Here is a 17,040-nt window from a genome sequence, read left to right as displayed (position 1 = left end):
TTTGTATCAGGGATCTGTTGTCATGTTGAGACAAAGCCTCTTATCTGTTCAGTAACAATAATAGTGAAGATGGTCAAGATGTTAGATGCCATTAACGTATGTGTCCTTTTTTTCTACACATTTTGGATTGTTTTTTTTTTATAATAAAGGTGTCAAACTGTGATTAGTCTCTATCTGATCTCTAGCAGCCAAAAGGACATGAATGTAGATTATGTATTATTATATATTGTTTAATTTATTTATTATTGTTGTTGTTATTATTTTGAAATTATATTTATTTAAAAAATGGATCAAATTTCAGTAGGCGCGTGAGCGTCTCTTTCATGTTTTGCCCGTGACATCACCGCGATCGCTGAGCGCGTGACTGTGACGTCACTCCAGTTGTTTGGAGAAGCCGGAAGTGAATGCAGAAAAATTACAACAAACAGAGCGGGGGACAGTTAGTGGTCCACACGAAGAGCTTGGCAGAGACTGGACTAAAAGCTACTGCCGTCTAATCGTCACACTTCCTCAAGAAGCACCAGCCAGCGGCAGAACCGGATTGTTATGTCCAACATGGAAAGTATCCTCGCGGACTGGAGTGGACGGGCCCGAGATTCACTGTCGATGGGACCATAATCACTTTTACTGAGAGCTATTTATGGGTTTAACTCCGTGTTAGCAACATTTTAGTATATACCACCAGGTCGGGTCACATTATATAGCCGTTATATCAAACAACGCATTTGCGGGACTTTTTTTCTCGTCAGTGGATAACGTTACCTCTAGAGATTGATTTAGAGAATGGATTTTAATATGTAGCGTAGTGATTTCAATCGGAAAGTTAAATAAGGGCGTGAGCTGTGTTTTTAATTTTGTCAGTCTATATAGTTAAAAGTGATTATTTTGGTAATTGCGTTATCAAAAACATCGTCAAATTCCGCCAGGTACGACTGTGATGTAGAATTACGTAATGTCGCCGCCTATGTGTTGTTTATCTGAACTCTCAGCCACAGCCTGTCAGACTAGTTTGTTCAGTTTCGAGACGGTGTACATTGTTTGTTTATAATGTCATTGTTACAGTGTAGAGGGGTCTTCCATCTATTGAAGGTATCAGATAATAACACAAACACTGCGGTTCCTTTAAAAAAAAATCTTTCCTTGACGTGTGACTTCAGAGAATTTGTTCAACCTCAAGTTTGCAGCCAAAGAACTTCAGCGGAGTTCCAAGAAATGTGACAAAGAAGAGAAAGCGGAGAAGGCCAAGGTCAAGAAGGTAAACAAACAAAATCAAAACATACTTTTCCATTGAATGGCATTTACCATTGCGATATGTCACATGGTCCTTCAGAAATCATTCTAATATGCTGATCTGGTGTTCAAGTAACATTTTTTTATATAAATGTTAAAAAAGGATATGCTACTTACTGTTTTTGTGGAAACCGAGATTTTTTTCAGAATTCTTTGAAGAAAAAAGTTCAAAAGAACAGCATTTTTAAAAATAGAAACCATTTGTAACATGGTAAATGTCCGTTTTTTGGTCAATTCAATGCATTTGCTCTATAGGAAAAAAAAGTTAATTCCAAACTTTTGAACAGTAGTGTATAATTAATTACTACTACTACTACTACTAAATAATATATCAGACTATGATTCAATTATTGATTTAATAAGACCATTTAATCCGATTATAACTACCAATATTCAGTTGATGAAATCTCTTTTGTAACTCAACCCAATTTAGGACAAAAACTTTAGATAAAAAATGTTAAAAAAGGATATGCTACTTACTGTTTTTGTGGAAACCGAGATTTTTTTCAGAATTCTTTGAAGAAAAAAGTTAAAAAGAACAGCATTTTTAAAAATAGAAACCATTTGTAACATGGTAAATGTCCGTTTTTTGGTCAATTCAATGCATTTGCTCTATAGGAAAAAAAAGTTCCAAACTTTTGAACAGTAGTGTATAATTAATTACTACTACTACTAAATAATATATCAGACTATGATTCAATTATTGATTTAATAAGACCATTTAATCCGATTATAACTACCAATATTCAGTTGATGAAATCTCTTTTGTAACTCAACCCAATTTAGGACAAAAACTTTAGATAAGAACCAATGTCTGTACTTGTGTGTTTAGGCTGGACCTCAATATGGAGCTTCCCCAAGGTCAGACAGGATCAGTGGGAACCAGCGTAGCATCTGCAGAACAGGTATTATAACACACTCATACTTGAATATAGAAATACGGACAAACTCATGTCCGATATGTACTCTAATGGTTTTGTATTTGTTTTTGTTGCTATAGGACGATCTCTCTCAGAGACTGGCCAAACTCAGAGACCAGGTTTAAAGAGAACCGGGTGTGTGTGAAAGAGAGAGATTGTGTATATGCGATTTTGTAAGAAACCTGGAAATATTGTCCTCATTGTTTATTTGCGTTTAGTTTTCTTTTTATGCAGTTGAGGATGGGTGTGCAGCTTTCATTGTCCACAATAACACGCAGGAAACTCAATTAGACAAAATTACAAATGTTACATGGTAACGCTGCTGTCATCTGGTTAGTTCTGGGGTCCTGCTCTGAACTCAGTCAGTAATAATTGAATTAAAGATTATTATACATTTCTTTGTAATAGGGCTCTTTTTATTTGCGTTCATGTTTTAATACCTGCTTGTCTTTCAAATACCTTATTAACCTACCACATTAACCTACACCAGTGTTGATATCAGACAAATGTTGAGGAAAATTGTGACTTCTGTTTCTTCCTGCTGCACACATGGTTTGCCTCTGCTTCGAAGGATTGTGGGAATTTGTCATTTAAAATGCATGTGCTCAAGATGAGGATTTGAATAAAGTCTCATCATTTTGTCCAAAGCAGTGAAATCCCCAGTTTATCAGATTAGTTATGTCTTATGTCTTTAGAGAATCACTGATCTTTATATTCACTTATTTTATTTTGGTTTATCAAAATAAATGCTTTTGGCAATGTACGGCTCGATCAGCTGGCTCAAATGACAACATATATAGATATATGTGTTTGTGTGTATGTAAATAAACATTTTGGCAAATCCTTTTCTCTGTTTATGACTGTAAGCTATTTATTAGGGAAATCAGTTTTTCTACAAAGAATCAGCTGACATGCTGATTCTCTGATATTATGATGATACTGGTTTTCAGACTTGGTACAATGACTGTGATTGGCCTGTTGGGCCTTGAGCCACAACAGGGTAGCGATTTGATTGGCCCATTGGGCTCAAGAGTTAGAACAGTGATAGGATTTGGTGTTTTGATTGGTCCGTTGGGTTCAGAGTTAGCAGGGCTGAGCAGCTGTTACTGGTACACTGAATCTGGAGTCCAAGGAGAAATGAGCTGCTCAGAAACCAAACCAAGTATATTCATATAATTTCCCATTGGAGTCTTACCTGATTTTGTGTGGGCACCTGTAAATATGCACACATTTATTGTAGAAGAAAACGGATCAGAGTCCTTGTTTTCATGCAGAGACACATAAGAGCGATGAAGAAAACACAATTTAAAATGTAAAAAGTTGTTGTATTTGCAATTTTGTTGTGTAACAGATAAATAATGGAATTTTTATATTAATTTGTGGAATTCCAAATTCATCTTTCATCGAATTCATCTAATCCATTTAGTTCATCTTTGTATCTGTCAAAGGTGCATCTAAAATTTGCTTCTCTTCTGTGGAAGACCATAAAATGTTCATTGCATCGTCCCACCTGTCTGTCAACATCGCAACAGGCTGAGCCAGAAAGTGTTTAGCCAGTATGGAAAAATTCTGTTACAGAAGAGCAAGGCAAAATTGAAAGACTTCATAATACACAAGGTAAAACAAGGGTAAACTCTGGCAGTGTTTTTACAAGATGGAGGAATTTGAAGTAATGAAAACAGCTCTTGTCCGTGCTATTTTGCAACTGTGTGCTGTCAGGGTCTCATTTTTTTCTCCTCCCATTCTCTTTTGCCCTGCCCCTGCATACCCAGCCTTTCTATCTCACCCGCTGTCTCTCTCTCTCTACCTCTTTTGCTGGAGTGACTTCCACACTAGAGATGAGAAAGTGAGATGGTATGACCGATCATAGTATTATTCTATTTACACAGAATACATAAACAGAGAACTGTACATTTCTAGTATGAAGATCAGAAACACGCTTTGTGTGTTTCTTGTTGAGCATAAGGATGTAATATGGACCAACATTCCAGAGTTTTTTGGGATCCTAAAGAAGAGGAGCCGCTGAAGGTGAGTCAGGGAATTTGTCTTAGACATGCAAAAAAGCTCACATTCATCTCTTATCTCTCATAGGTAAGTTTATATACACATAATTGATCATAAACAGATTTTTTTTATTGACTGATTTATAACATGTTTTTATTTAATTTGAATAATTTATAATATTATAAAATGTATGTGTTCTTTATTGTATTTATAATATTTTAGATTAAAATAATATTTCATGTTTTTTTCATTCTTAATATTTATGGCAAATTGCTTTTTTCTTTAACAGATACTTAAATCAATTACTGTCTTTAAATAACATCTTTATAGCTCTTACAGTAACATTATTTTTCATAAAAACTTTAAAATATTTATATTCCAAAAATACTTCCAAAGTGTTTTAGTTTGAGGACAATGATCTGTACTTATGATAAAACTAAAACTCCAGCAGTGTGTGTGTGTCTGTCTTAAGCACTTGTGTTAGCAACCATGATTTCTCGTGAGACATTGGCTCTGTGTGTTTGTCCTCTGGGAAGAGTTGTGTCACTCTGTGTTCTGTATTTCTTTAATGATGAGGCAATTATCAAAAACATTGTTAACAATCATCTAGACATGGCACCATCCATCCATCCATCCATCAGTCCCTAAAGCCGTTCCATCATTAACCATGAGATCATTCCTCAGTCCACTTTTGAAGCAGTAGTTATTAAATCTCTCGCTGTCCCTCTTTCCCTGTTCTGTCTCTATCTTACGGTAAGCTGAGGTGATTGTCATAGTGACCACATTCCCAGGTGAGAAGTGTTTTCTGGTAACTCCCCTGACCTGCTGTCCCTCTGCACTTCACCACTGACTCCATGCGCTCCTGAGAAGTCTGAAGGGCCATGTTCTGCTGAAATCTAGCGAGCGTCAGTGGAGTGTAATGGCACATGCAGTGACAAGATCACACTAACACCTTTGGGGATAAAATTTTACCCAACTGCGGATGTCCACAAAAATGAGCTAAAATATCCCTTTGGAGACTATAATGTTTTTAACAAACTATTATTGTTTTATATATTTAACTTTATATAAAAGTTGTAATGGCATGTACAGCGGGTAAAATAAGTATTGAGCACGTCACCATTTTAAATATAAATAAATATATTTCTAAAGGTGCTGTTGACATGAAATTTTCACCAGATGTCGGTAACAATCCAAGTAATCCATACATACAAATAAAACAAAACAAATAATTTCAGAAATTAAGTTCTGTATAATAAAATGGAATGACACAAGGAAAAAGTATTGAACACGCTTACTGAAATGTATTCAATACTTTGTACAAAAGCCTTTGTTGGTAATGACAGCTTCAAGACGCCTCCTGTACGGAGAAACTAGTCGTATGCATTGCTCAGATGTGATTTTGGCCCATTCTTCCACACAAACAGTCTTCAAACCTTGAAGGTTCTGTGGGCCTCTTCTATGAACTCTAGTCTTTAGGTCTTATTTTCTATTGGGTTCAAGTCAGGTGATTGGCTGGGTCATTCTAGCAGCTTTATTCTCTTTCTCTGAAACCAATTGAGAGTTTCATTGGCTGTGTTTGGGATCATTGTCTTGCTGAAATGTCCACCCTTGTTTCATCTTCATCATCCTGGTACTGTAGGTGTTGGGACTGAACCAGCTAATATTAATTTCCACTGACTGTAGGGGCAGGATTGCTTTCTAATTACTGATAGATTTCAGCTGGTGACTTTCCATGCCTTTTTGCACCTCCCTTTCTTCATGTGTTCAATACTTTTTCCCTGTGTCATTTATTTATTACACAGAACTTAATTTCTAAACATATTTGTATTGTTTTCTTTGTATATATGGATTACTTGGGTTGTTACCGACATCTGGTGCAAATTTCATGTCAACAGCACCTTTAGAAATATATTTACTGAGAAAATGGTGACGTGTTCGATACTTATTTTCCCCGCTGTAAGTAAAGGTGTGTTGTGTGTACAGTATGATGGGCCAGTCAGCTGCTGAGGGATCTCCCTGCTCTCATCGACTCTCTGTGCAAACTCAAGAGGACGAGCAGGACCGAGCAGAGAGTGTGCTCAGCAGGTCAGTGACTGTGTGTCTGTGTGGAGGCTTGTTTTTCCATCTCTGCAATGATAGTAAAACCATTGTGGTGACCTAGCTTGTGGTCCTCATGAAGGAGGTGTCATATTGGGACAAAACTGTTTCAAAAATCTACTTTTTTTATTTTATTTTATCAATACTCTATCAACAGCATCGTTTATATGCAGTCATTTACCTCAAAATTGAGCTTTTTGTTACATAAACTTTAAACCACTAATTTTACAATCTATACAAGGATATAATTTAAAGGGTTAGTTCACCCCAAAATGAAAATTCTGTCATTAATTACTCACCCTCATGTCATTCCAAACACGTAAGACCTCCGTTCATCTTCGGAACACAAATTAAGATATTTTTGATGGAATCTGAGAGCTCTCTGTCCCTCCATAGACAGCAACGCAACTGTACTGTTCCCAGACAGAAACGTAGCAAGGACATTGATAAAACAGTTCATGTGACATCAGTGGCTCAACTTGAATTTTGCGAAGCTACGAGAATACTTTTTGTGCAATAACTAAAAATAAATATTTAACTCATTAATTCATGACTAATTCATGTGATGTAACAACACTACCATTCCTACACACACACACACAATTGGTTCTTTAGCAGTTCTTTGTGGTAGTTGAGGTGCTATATTGCACTGCTAAGTGGTTCTTTGGCTCGTAATCATAGGGAACCAATTTAAGTGCTATATAGCACCTATAAAGAACCTGCAATGGTTCTTCAGCGGTTCTTTGGGGTGTTTAAGGTGCTATATAGCACCATCTTCAAAGATATAGGTGCTATTTAGCACTTAAAGTGGCTCCCCTATGATTACAAGCCAAAGAAACACTTTTAGGTGCTATTTAGCACCGTTTGTTTTTAGAGTTGGGGTCAGTAAGATGTTTTTTTTCTCCTGAAAGGAAGTCGTTTTTTATTCAGCATGGATAGTAAGCGTTACATTGGTCAGAAGTGATTTAATTTAATGTTACAAATTATTTCTACTTCAAATAAATGCTCTTCATTTCAATGTTCTATTTATTAAAGAATCTTGAAAAAATGTGAGACAGTTTCCACAAAAATATTAAGCAGATCAACTGTTATCAACATTGATAATAATAAGAAATGTTTTTTGAGCATCCAATCAGCATATTAGAATGAATAGATGAAATTACATTTTAAAATATCTTAAAATGGTTATTTTAAATTGCAATAATATTTCACAATATTACTGTATTTTTAACTGAGAGTCCTCTTTTAAAAACATTCAAAATCTTACTTTTTATTGGTAGTGTACATTACTGCTGTTTTCCTTTGTTTTACTGACTTTGAATAATATTTTCCAAATTTAGCCACACATGTTGTCAATATAGCCATATTTAACACCGTTCATTCAGTTCACCATGATAATATAAAATATGGTGTGAATAGGAATCCTCAGTATACTGCAAATCAACTGTAAACACATTTCTTGCTTATATGTTCTGTCTCCATCTTTCCGTTATTCTCTCAGGTCTCAGTCTGCGTGTGATGACACCTCGTCTGAGCTGCAGCGAGTAGCTGCCCTAGAGCCTCAGGATGCACCGTCCAGAAACTCCTTTAGAGGACGAGGAGCCCTGTCCAGGTTCAGCATCCATACAAACATGCACATACACATTCTCACGTGTGTCTGGATAACAGCGTTCTCTCTTGTGTTGCCAGGTTGGTGACTCTGGTGGTGACTCTGAGAGACTGGGCACACAGGAGTCTGATAGAGGAGGAGGAGAGACCCGATTCCTTTCTAGAGAGATTCCGGGGACCCGAAGTACGGGCTCCACCCAGTCGAAGGAGCAACAACCAACCAGACGCCAATGGAAACACTAAGGGCAACACAAAGTAATATTACAGTCGTGACACAGATACACTTTTGTTTATTTGTCTTTTTTTTTTAAATGGAATGACAAATGGACATTAAAAGCGAATAATCTGCATTTAGTCGGAATAAATTTGATAACTTGCATTACAAATTTGTGTTGTTTCACAGGAAGCAATGGGAGACATTTATAGTTTCTCCCTCTGATGATATTTACTACTACTGGCTGTTCTTCATCGCTGCTGCTGTGCTTTATAACTGGGTACTGCTTGTGGCAAGGTGCGACTTTTCACCTAGTCGTTCTCCTTTACATATTCATCATTACCCTTTATTAATGTGCACTTAATAAACCATGAAGAGAGCACAGTCCCCTGTGTTGGAGTGTTTGTTTTCTGGCGTAACTAATTGCTACAATGTTGCAAGGCTCTTTTGTTACGCCTGTCAGCCTTACACAAACAGAACAGCCCTCTGAGACCCCTGCTTGACTAACTGTACAGATGTGTGTATGTGCTGGTTATCTATGTACAGTAGTTATGGTTCTCATGTTCTTTCTCCTTCTTCCTCTGTGTGTACAGAGCATGTTTTGATCAGCTGCAGACTGAGTATCCTGTCGTCTGGCTGGTGTTTGACTATTTGTGTGACTTTGTCTACATACTGGATTCATGTATGCGGCTAAGGACGGGTATATACCCACATACTCAAAATTCCTGATTTATACCACACAATCCCAATAATTAGATTAATTTAGTAACTCATTACAGAAACATTATTTAGGAAATCGGGCTTCATATTATCATTGCAAAATCTTGTATTGCATTGCACAGGAAATGTAATAAATTGCAGTTATACATTTGATCAGTTAATGCATTCACTGGGAATTGAACCCATAACCTTAGTGTTGCTAGCGCTATGCTCGACTGTATGAGCTACAGGAACACAAGGAAAAATCAGTGCTGAACACAAATAAAATGCAGCTAACTATATAAGTAGCATTTTATTGGTTGTATAACTAATTGTGAATATTTTTAAATAATTAAAACTTTTAAAAGACAACCCTTCCCAAATCTTTTGTTTTTGACATCAAAGGCTGAGCATCAAATCAAAACTTTTAAAATCAGTATTTTGCCACTAGTTCACCTGTAAATTATGCTACCTTCATGTGCTATTGGAAATACGCTATTTCCCACTTATGAAGTCATGATTACGAGCTTGTCGCATTCAAGTGCTTTGTTGTCAGAAATAATAAAATATAGCATCCCACTGGTTAACAATCATGTGAACATTCATCGCGCTATAGATAGTCAGCTTGCTGACGATTCTGGAATTTTGGTCAAATACATACTTATTTCCAGTGTTGGGGGTAACGCATTACAAGTAACACGAGTTACTTTTTTTTCAATTTATTGATTGACAGCTCTCCTGTCCCCATGTTGAGAGAAATCAGAAGATGTTACTGTAGTAATAAAATAAATATGAATATGCATTAATTCATCTCACTCAAAAAAAAAACACACAGATTCAGTATTCCTCTTAATGAATAAAAATAATGCAACTCAGAATATGACGCAAACCTGCAATAATTAAATGTTAAACAACACAAATATACTTTATGTATTTAATCCCATTCTATTAACCAATGTCTTTGCTTCTGGCCTTCGATGATCCAGTTCAGCCGTACTAATAAGCACAAATTACTCTAGACAAACATTTGGGTCTTTGTTTATTGCTGAAGTGTGTTGAAATTTCTTCTTCTGCATTCTACTGTACGGACGCAAATTTGCTTTCCCTTCAGCCTGAGGCTTATTCATTTCACTTTTAGTGTGAAAAGGCTTTTATATTTGCCAAAAATAGAACTTTATTATTTTAAAAACAAACAAGCAAGCCCTGTCCAGATTTAAAAAGTAACGCAAAAGTAACGTAACGCATTACTTTCCATAAAAAGTAACTAAGTACCGTAATTAGTTACTTTTTTATGGAGTAATGCAATATTGTAATGCATTACTTTTAAAAAGTAACTTTCCCCAACACTGCTTATTTCACTGTTTATAAAACATACAACATGCTTTTAATGATTGTGCATATATAGCCTATAAATACACTACTTTAGTGACAAGCGATGTAGTTGTTGTGGAAAAAAATAATAAAGAATAGCATTGGCAGCAGCAATGGTTGTCCCCTCCACCATGTTTAAAGTTTAAGGCCCGCCCAACTCGGAAACTCTGGTATCAAAAGGATCTCCCAGTAGTAAATATGACTTGAGAGGCATTCACGTCTAATTTTCGAAACTTGTTTTTGCGATAATTCCAATAGCATGTGAAGGCAGCATAAATGTGGCTAATAGTACAATATTTGACTCCGTGTTTGTTCCATGAGATCACACTTCTAATATTTTGTATGCATTTACAAAGTTGTCCATTTTCCTATTCAAGCAAAGTCATGTAAAACAAATTGCATTTTGTTGGGCTAGTTCATGTTTGGCATGAAATTAAGATTCATCCTATGGACATTTTTGTTTATTATTGTACAATACAAATGACAGGAGAGACAATTTATTGAAAATATTGACTCAAACAACATTTGGACTTTCAGATGACCAACGTGCAGATAGATTTTTGTATTCTTTGTGTTGTGGCATTGCCTCTTATAAAGCATTTGATGCCCTCCCAGGTTACCTGGAGCAAGGACTTCTGGTGAAGGACTTGGCGAAACTCAGAGACAGCTACATTCATACCTTTCAGTTCAAACTGGACGTTATCTCCATCCTCCCCACAGACCTGGCGTACATCATCTTGGGCATCAACACACCACAGCTACGCTTCAACCGCCTCTTGCGCTTCTCTCGTATGTTCGAGTTCTTTAATCGGACGGAGACGAGAACCAACTACCCAAACATCTTCCGCATCTGGAACTTGGTTCTCTACATTCTGGTTATCATCCACTGGAATGCCTGCATCTTCTATGCCATCTCGAAGTCTCTAGGTTTTGGGTCAGATCAGTGGGTTTATCCCAACATCTCATCCACAGAGGAAGGAGCTCTGAGGCGGAGCTACATATACTGCTTCTACTGGTCCACACTGACACTCACCACCATCGGTGAGATGCCACCACCCGTACGGGACGAGGAATATGTGTTTGTGGTGTTCGATTTTCTTGTCGGAGTCCTGATTTTTGCCACCATTGTGGGTAACGTGGGTTCCATGATTTCCAATATGAACGCCACACGGGCAGAGTTCCAGGCACGGATTGATGCTATTAAACATTACATGCACTTCCGCAAAGTCAGTCGCCATCTTGAGACACGTGTCATCAAATGGTTCGACTTCCTGTGGACGAATCAGAAAGCAGTGGATGAACAGGAAGTCTTAAAGAATCTTCCCGACAAGCTACGTGCAGAAATTGCTATCAATGTTCATTTATCTACTCTAAAGAAAGTGCGCATCTTTCAAGATTGTGAGGCCGGGCTGTTAGTAGAACTGGTTTTAAAGCTGCGCCCCCAAGTGTACAGTCCTGGCGACTACATCTGCCGAAAAGGAGACATTGGAAAAGAGATGTACATCATTAAAGAGGGAAAATTAGCAGTTGTTGCTGATGATGGAGTGACACAGTTTGCATTGCTAACGGCTGGGGGTTGCTTCGGCGAGATTAGCATTCTTAACATTCAGGGCAGTAAAATGGGAAACCGGCGGACAGCTAACATTCGCAGCATTGGCTACTCTGACCTCTTCTGCCTTTCAAAAGACGACCTTATGGAGGCCGTAACCGAATACCCAGATGCACAGAAGGTTCTGGAGGCACGTGGAAGGGAGATTCTGAGGAAGCAAGGGCTTCTGGATGAAAGCACCGCACAGGGAGGGTTGCTCGTCATGGATACTGACGAGAAGGTTGAACGTCTGGAGAGCTCACTGGATGTTCTGCAAGCACGATTTGCACGGTTGCTCGGGGAGTTCACAGCCACTCAAAGCAGACTGAAGCAAAGAATCACAGCGCTTGAGAGACAGCTGTGTCACACAGGCCTTGGGCTTGTTTCAGATCAAGAGATGGACTCAGAGAGTAATGGTAACTCGCCACGAGCCAACTCGATTGCATAGATGTGTGCATCCGCATCATGAAGATTGTGTGCCTCTATGTCACAGGATTTTATTTCTGCACACAAATTCACATTTACAGACATTTGCTTCTTCAAACACATTCCAACAGCCTCCAGCTTTTAGACTGGTTTTAGACTTGGTTTTTCCAAGTATTGCCTTTAATTAGTTTTTTTAAAGGAAGACACCATATTTAATTTTCCTTAAAGGGTTAGTTCACCCCAAAATGAATATTCTGTCATTAATTACTCACCCTCATGTTGTTCCAAACCCGTAAGACCTTCGTTCATCTTCGGAACACAAATTAAGATATTTTTGATGAAATGTGAGAGCTCTCAGACCCTGCATAGACAGCAACGCAACTGAAATGTTCCCAGGGCCAGAAACGTAGCAAGGACATCGGTAAAACAGTCCATGCGACATCAGTGGCTCAACTGCAGTTTTGCGAAGCTACGGGAATACTTTTTGTGCGCAAAGAAAACAAAAATAACAATTTATTCAACAACTCTTCTCCCCCGAGTTACATCTTCCGCCATTTTGGAGAGTACCCAAGAGCGTAATCGACGTAATCAGCGTTGTTTTCGTTCGGAGGAGAAAGCGCGTGCATGAACGTAAACTGCGTAATCAGCGTTGTTTACGCTTAGGGGAAAGCGTGCATATACATTGTGATACTCTCTAAAATGGCAGAAGACGTAACTCGGGGGAGAAGAGTTGTTGAATAAATTGTTATTTTTGTTTTCTTTGCGCACAAAAAGTATTCCCGTAGCTTCGCAAAACTGAAGTTGAGCCACTGATGTCACATGGTCTGTTTTACCGATGTCCTTGCTACGTTTCTGGACCTGGGAACATTTCAGTTGTGTTGCTTTCTATGGGAGGGGCAGAGAGCTCTCAGATTCCATCAAAAATATCTTCATTTGTGTTCTGAAGATGAAACACCGCCGAGCTTTTAGCACAATTAACAGCAGCGACGGCTTTTGGATATCGGCATAAAACTCAAATTTGGAAAACCGCAAAAAATCAACCAGTTTCACCCGCCATCTTCCCAGTGGAACTTGCGCCAGACAGCTTAAAATGGCGCACCGGAAACTGCGTCCTGTTCGTGACTGACGTAAGGTGATGGCGTCATTACTTCATCGGATTCCGTCATAATAGCAGAGACGACTGTTGCTGGGCAACAACATGTCAGCTTTATTTGAGCACGGAGATGCAAACAGGGTTTTTACATTCAGATCACAGTAATTATAAAGAATATACATTTTGTTATTTTTCTGTATATATTATTGTGCACATGCGAAAAGCGAATATTTATGAACCCAACATGTTACAAGGACAGTTTATCAATACATATTTTGACTTGTCAACAGCATTTGTCTTGGGGAAGGACGCCATATTTAATTTTTTAACAAAACAAAAACAAAGAGAACAAGGCTCTGGGGTGGATGTGCAATACAGTTTGTTATGAATAAAAAGTTTCCACAAATAGGCGAACTAACAGAAGTTTGAAACATTTTAAATAAAACATGCATCCAATAAATATACCATTAAACGTTTTGCTCAATGCGTTATAATAATAAAGTTCTTCATGTCATGTTTTAATTTAATACCCTACATATAATAGTTTGGAGAATGGATGGATGAATTTGGATTTTATTTCAGCATCATTTCAATTAGTAAAAATAACATATTGAACAGTTTTGGTTAACAATAACAACACTGATGGTATATATGTGGAAGGACTACACTACAGCATCCCTCATAGCCTCATTTTCATTTAAAGGGATAGTTCCCCCAAAAATGAAAATTCTGTCATTAATTACTCACCCTCATGTTGTTCCAAACCCGTAAGACCTTCGTTCATCTTCGGAACACAAATTAAGATATTTTTGATGAAATGTGAGAGCTCTCAGACCCTGCATAGACAGCAACGCAACTGAAATGTTCCCAGGTCCAGAAACGTAGCAAGGACATCGGTAAAACAGTCCATGCGACATCAGTGGCTCAACTTCAGTTTTGCGAAGCTACGGGAATACTTTTTGTGCGCAAAGAAAAGAAAAATAACATAATTTATTTAACAATTCTTCTCCCCCGAGTTACATCTTCCGCCATTTTGGAGAGTACCCAAGAGCGTAATCGACGTAATCAGCGTTGTTTTCGTTCGGAGGAGAAAGCGCGTGCATGAACGTAAACTGCGTAATCAGCGTTGTTTACGCTTAGGGGAAAGCGTGCATATACATTGTGATACTCTCTAAAATGGCAGAAGACGTAACTCGGGGGAGAAGAGTTGTTGAATAAATTGTTATTTTTGTTTTCTTTGCGCACAAAAAGTATTCCCGTAGCTTCGCAAAACTGAAGTTGAGCCACTGATGTCACATGGTCTGTTTTACCGATGTCCTTGCTACGTTTCTGGACCTGGGAACATTTCAGTTGTGTTGCTTTCTATGGGAGGGGCAGAGAGCTCTCAGATTCCATCAAAAATATCTTCATTTGTGTTCTGAAGATGAACGAAGGTCTTATGGGTTTGGAACAACATGAGGGTGAGTAATTAATGACAGAATTTTCATTTTTGGGGGAACTATCCCTTTAAATGAAAATGAGGCTATGAGGGATGCTGTAGTGTAGTCCTTCCACATATATACCATCAGTGTTGTTATTGTTAACCAAAACTGTTCAATATGTTATTTTTACTAATTGAAATGATGCTGAAATAAAATCCAAATTCATCCATCCATCCATTCTCCAAACTATTATATGTAGGGTATTAAATTAAAACATGACATGAAGAACTTTATTATTATAACGCATTGAGCAAAACGTTTAATGGTATATTTATTGGATGCATGTTTTATTTAAAATGTTTCAAACTTCTGTTAGTTCGCCTATTTGTGGAAACTTTTTATTCATAACAAACTGTATTGCACATCCACCCCAGAGCCTTGTTCTCTTTGTTTTTGTTTTGTTAAAAAATTAAATATGGCGTCCTTCCCCAAGACAAATGCTGTTGACAAGTCAAAATATGTATTGATAAACTGTCCTTGTAACATGTTGGGTTCATAAATATTCGCTTTTCGCACAATAATATATACAGAAAAATAACAAAATGTATATTCTTTATAATTACTGTGATCTGAATGTAAAAACCCTGTTTGCATCTCCGTGCTCAAATAAAGCTGACATGTTGTTGCCCAGCAACAGTCGTCTCTGCTATTATGACGGAATCCGATGAAGTAATGACGCCATCACCTTACGTCAGTCACGAACAGGACGCAGTTTCCGGTGCGCCATTTTAAGCTGTCTGGCGCAAGTTCCACTGGGAAGATGGCGGGTGAAACTGGTTGATTTTTTGCGGTTTGCCAAATTTGAGTTTTATGCCGATATCCGAAAGCCGTCGCTGCTGTTAATTGTGCTAAAAGCTCGGCGGTGTGTTGAAGCGCCGCGGGCGAGGAGGCGATGTCTGCCGAAGTTCTCAGGTGAGGCGCCCCGTGTTCTCTCTTTTCTTTTGTAACGTTGCTAACGTACACGCTGTGGTGTTTGTTAATATTTCTCGACAATAAATGTTTTAAATCCAGTCGCTGTTTGAATTAAATCCATGCTTAATCATTTGTATCTGAAGTAATGTTAGGATTTGTGTAACGTTATTGCCTTAACAGCTTGTGACTTTATCAGCACCAGCTGAACAAAGAGTCGATGCTGAACTGAGGGAAAAAATTATGAACCCTGTTTAATTCATGATGAATATAAGTCTCATTCCTATCAGACTGGAGCCTGAGTATGCTTCTTTCTAAAGGAACCATCTGTGCTTGGATATAGTTTGGTTTTGCAGGTTTATAAAGGGTTTTCAGTGTTTTAATACAGCATGAGGATGTTGCCATAGAGATCAGCTGTCTTGTCTTTGCAGACCTGGGCCGGTGGCCGGTGGAGGCAGTAAGCTAGGAGAGCTGATCGGGAAGCTCCATGAGTATTTGGCAGCAGCCACGGAAGACAAGACTGAAGCTACTTTACCTGGACACTGGAATGGTGAGTACAGCGTGGAAGAGAAATTAGTCTCAGTCACATCAGAAACTGAACCAAAAATAAACTCATTAATTGAGCAGTTATAGTGAAATTTGTGATTTCTCATTTACAGGAACCACGGCCAAAGAATACTTGGAGCAGCAGGCTTGTGCCCAGGTAGAGATTGTTTAGAGTGTGGCAGAAATGACATTTTTGTTGTCCAACCCAGAAGTTGGCATCACCCTGGTTCCTTTGACCAAAAGCCAATAGGATGTTTCCACTGGGTTCTGAATAACTGCAGAAAATAAGCTTTGTGACAAACAAAACCTTTTGCTCATCAAGATAATCTTCACAAATGAACAACTTTTATGAATTTTGAAGCCTAAATGTAAATGGCAGAAGTAAAAATAACTAAAAACTAAAACAATTTATAGGCACAATATGTATGATTTTTTTATTAAAATATCCAAAAACCACTAGAACAGTTTTATTTATTTTGCTGACTTGTGTACTTGCATTATCCCAAATGTTTCGAAGAATGTTTAAATCCAGAGAAATAAGCAATTTTAACTAGTGACACGGACCGTGTCTATAGTGTCATTGTGTCGCCTGCCAATGACTTCATAAGCCGTCAATTTCTGGTTTTGTTTTGTAGAAAACATGGAACCACCAAAGACGCTTTAAAATGTTGTGCATTTTATTAGACCGGTGACGACTGCACAGTAGCATAATAACAGAACTTTCACTTGATGTATGTATGATAAAACAGCGCTGCTTACTTCCGCTGCTTTCCGGAAGGAGCGGAAGCGGT

General features: G+C 37.9%; 3 protein-coding genes across 3 annotated transcripts in view; all 3 read left to right on the top strand.

Moving 5' to 3' along the window:
• Positions 1-350: 350 nt before the first annotated feature.
• On the top strand, positions 351-2,862 carry LOC107597313 (charged multivesicular body protein 1b-1-like). The gene is made up of 4 exons (XM_016288326.1): positions 351-562; positions 1,158-1,261; positions 2,091-2,195; positions 2,291-2,862. The coding sequence occupies exons 1-4, from the start codon at positions 547-549 to the stop codon at positions 2,333-2,335; spliced, it is 270 nt and encodes an 89-aa protein (XP_016143812.1). The 5' UTR covers positions 351-546; the 3' UTR covers positions 2,336-2,862.
• Positions 2,863-6,201: 3,339 nt separating this feature from the next.
• Positions 6,202-12,443, top strand: cnga2b (cyclic nucleotide gated channel subunit alpha 2b). The gene is made up of 6 exons (XM_016288219.1): positions 6,202-6,302; positions 7,816-7,926; positions 8,004-8,177; positions 8,326-8,433; positions 8,730-8,836; positions 10,822-12,443. The coding sequence occupies exons 1-6, from the start codon at positions 6,202-6,204 to the stop codon at positions 12,240-12,242; spliced, it is 2,022 nt and encodes a 673-aa protein (XP_016143705.1). The 3' UTR covers positions 12,243-12,443.
• Positions 12,444-15,501: 3,058 nt separating this feature from the next.
• Positions 15,502-17,040, top strand: part of atrxl (ATRX chromatin remodeler, like) — a 30,289-nt gene continuing 28,750 nt past the window's right edge. Inside the window, exons 1-3 of the mRNA XM_016288325.1 lie at positions 15,502-15,706; positions 16,135-16,253; positions 16,363-16,406. Coding sequence (XP_016143811.1) covers positions 15,687-15,706; positions 16,135-16,253; positions 16,363-16,406 — 183 coding nt within the window. The 5' untranslated portion in view covers positions 15,502-15,686. The remainder of the gene's footprint in view (positions 15,707-16,134; positions 16,254-16,362; positions 16,407-17,040) is intronic.

This window comes from Sinocyclocheilus grahami, unplaced genomic scaffold (assembly GCF_001515645.1).
Source record: "Sinocyclocheilus grahami isolate Dianchi unplaced genomic scaffold, SAMN03320097.WGS_v1.1 scaffold230.1, whole genome shotgun sequence".
Taxonomy (NCBI): domain Eukaryota; kingdom Metazoa; phylum Chordata; class Actinopteri; order Cypriniformes; family Cyprinidae; genus Sinocyclocheilus; species Sinocyclocheilus grahami.
This window is presented reverse-complemented; position numbering and strand designations above follow the sequence as displayed.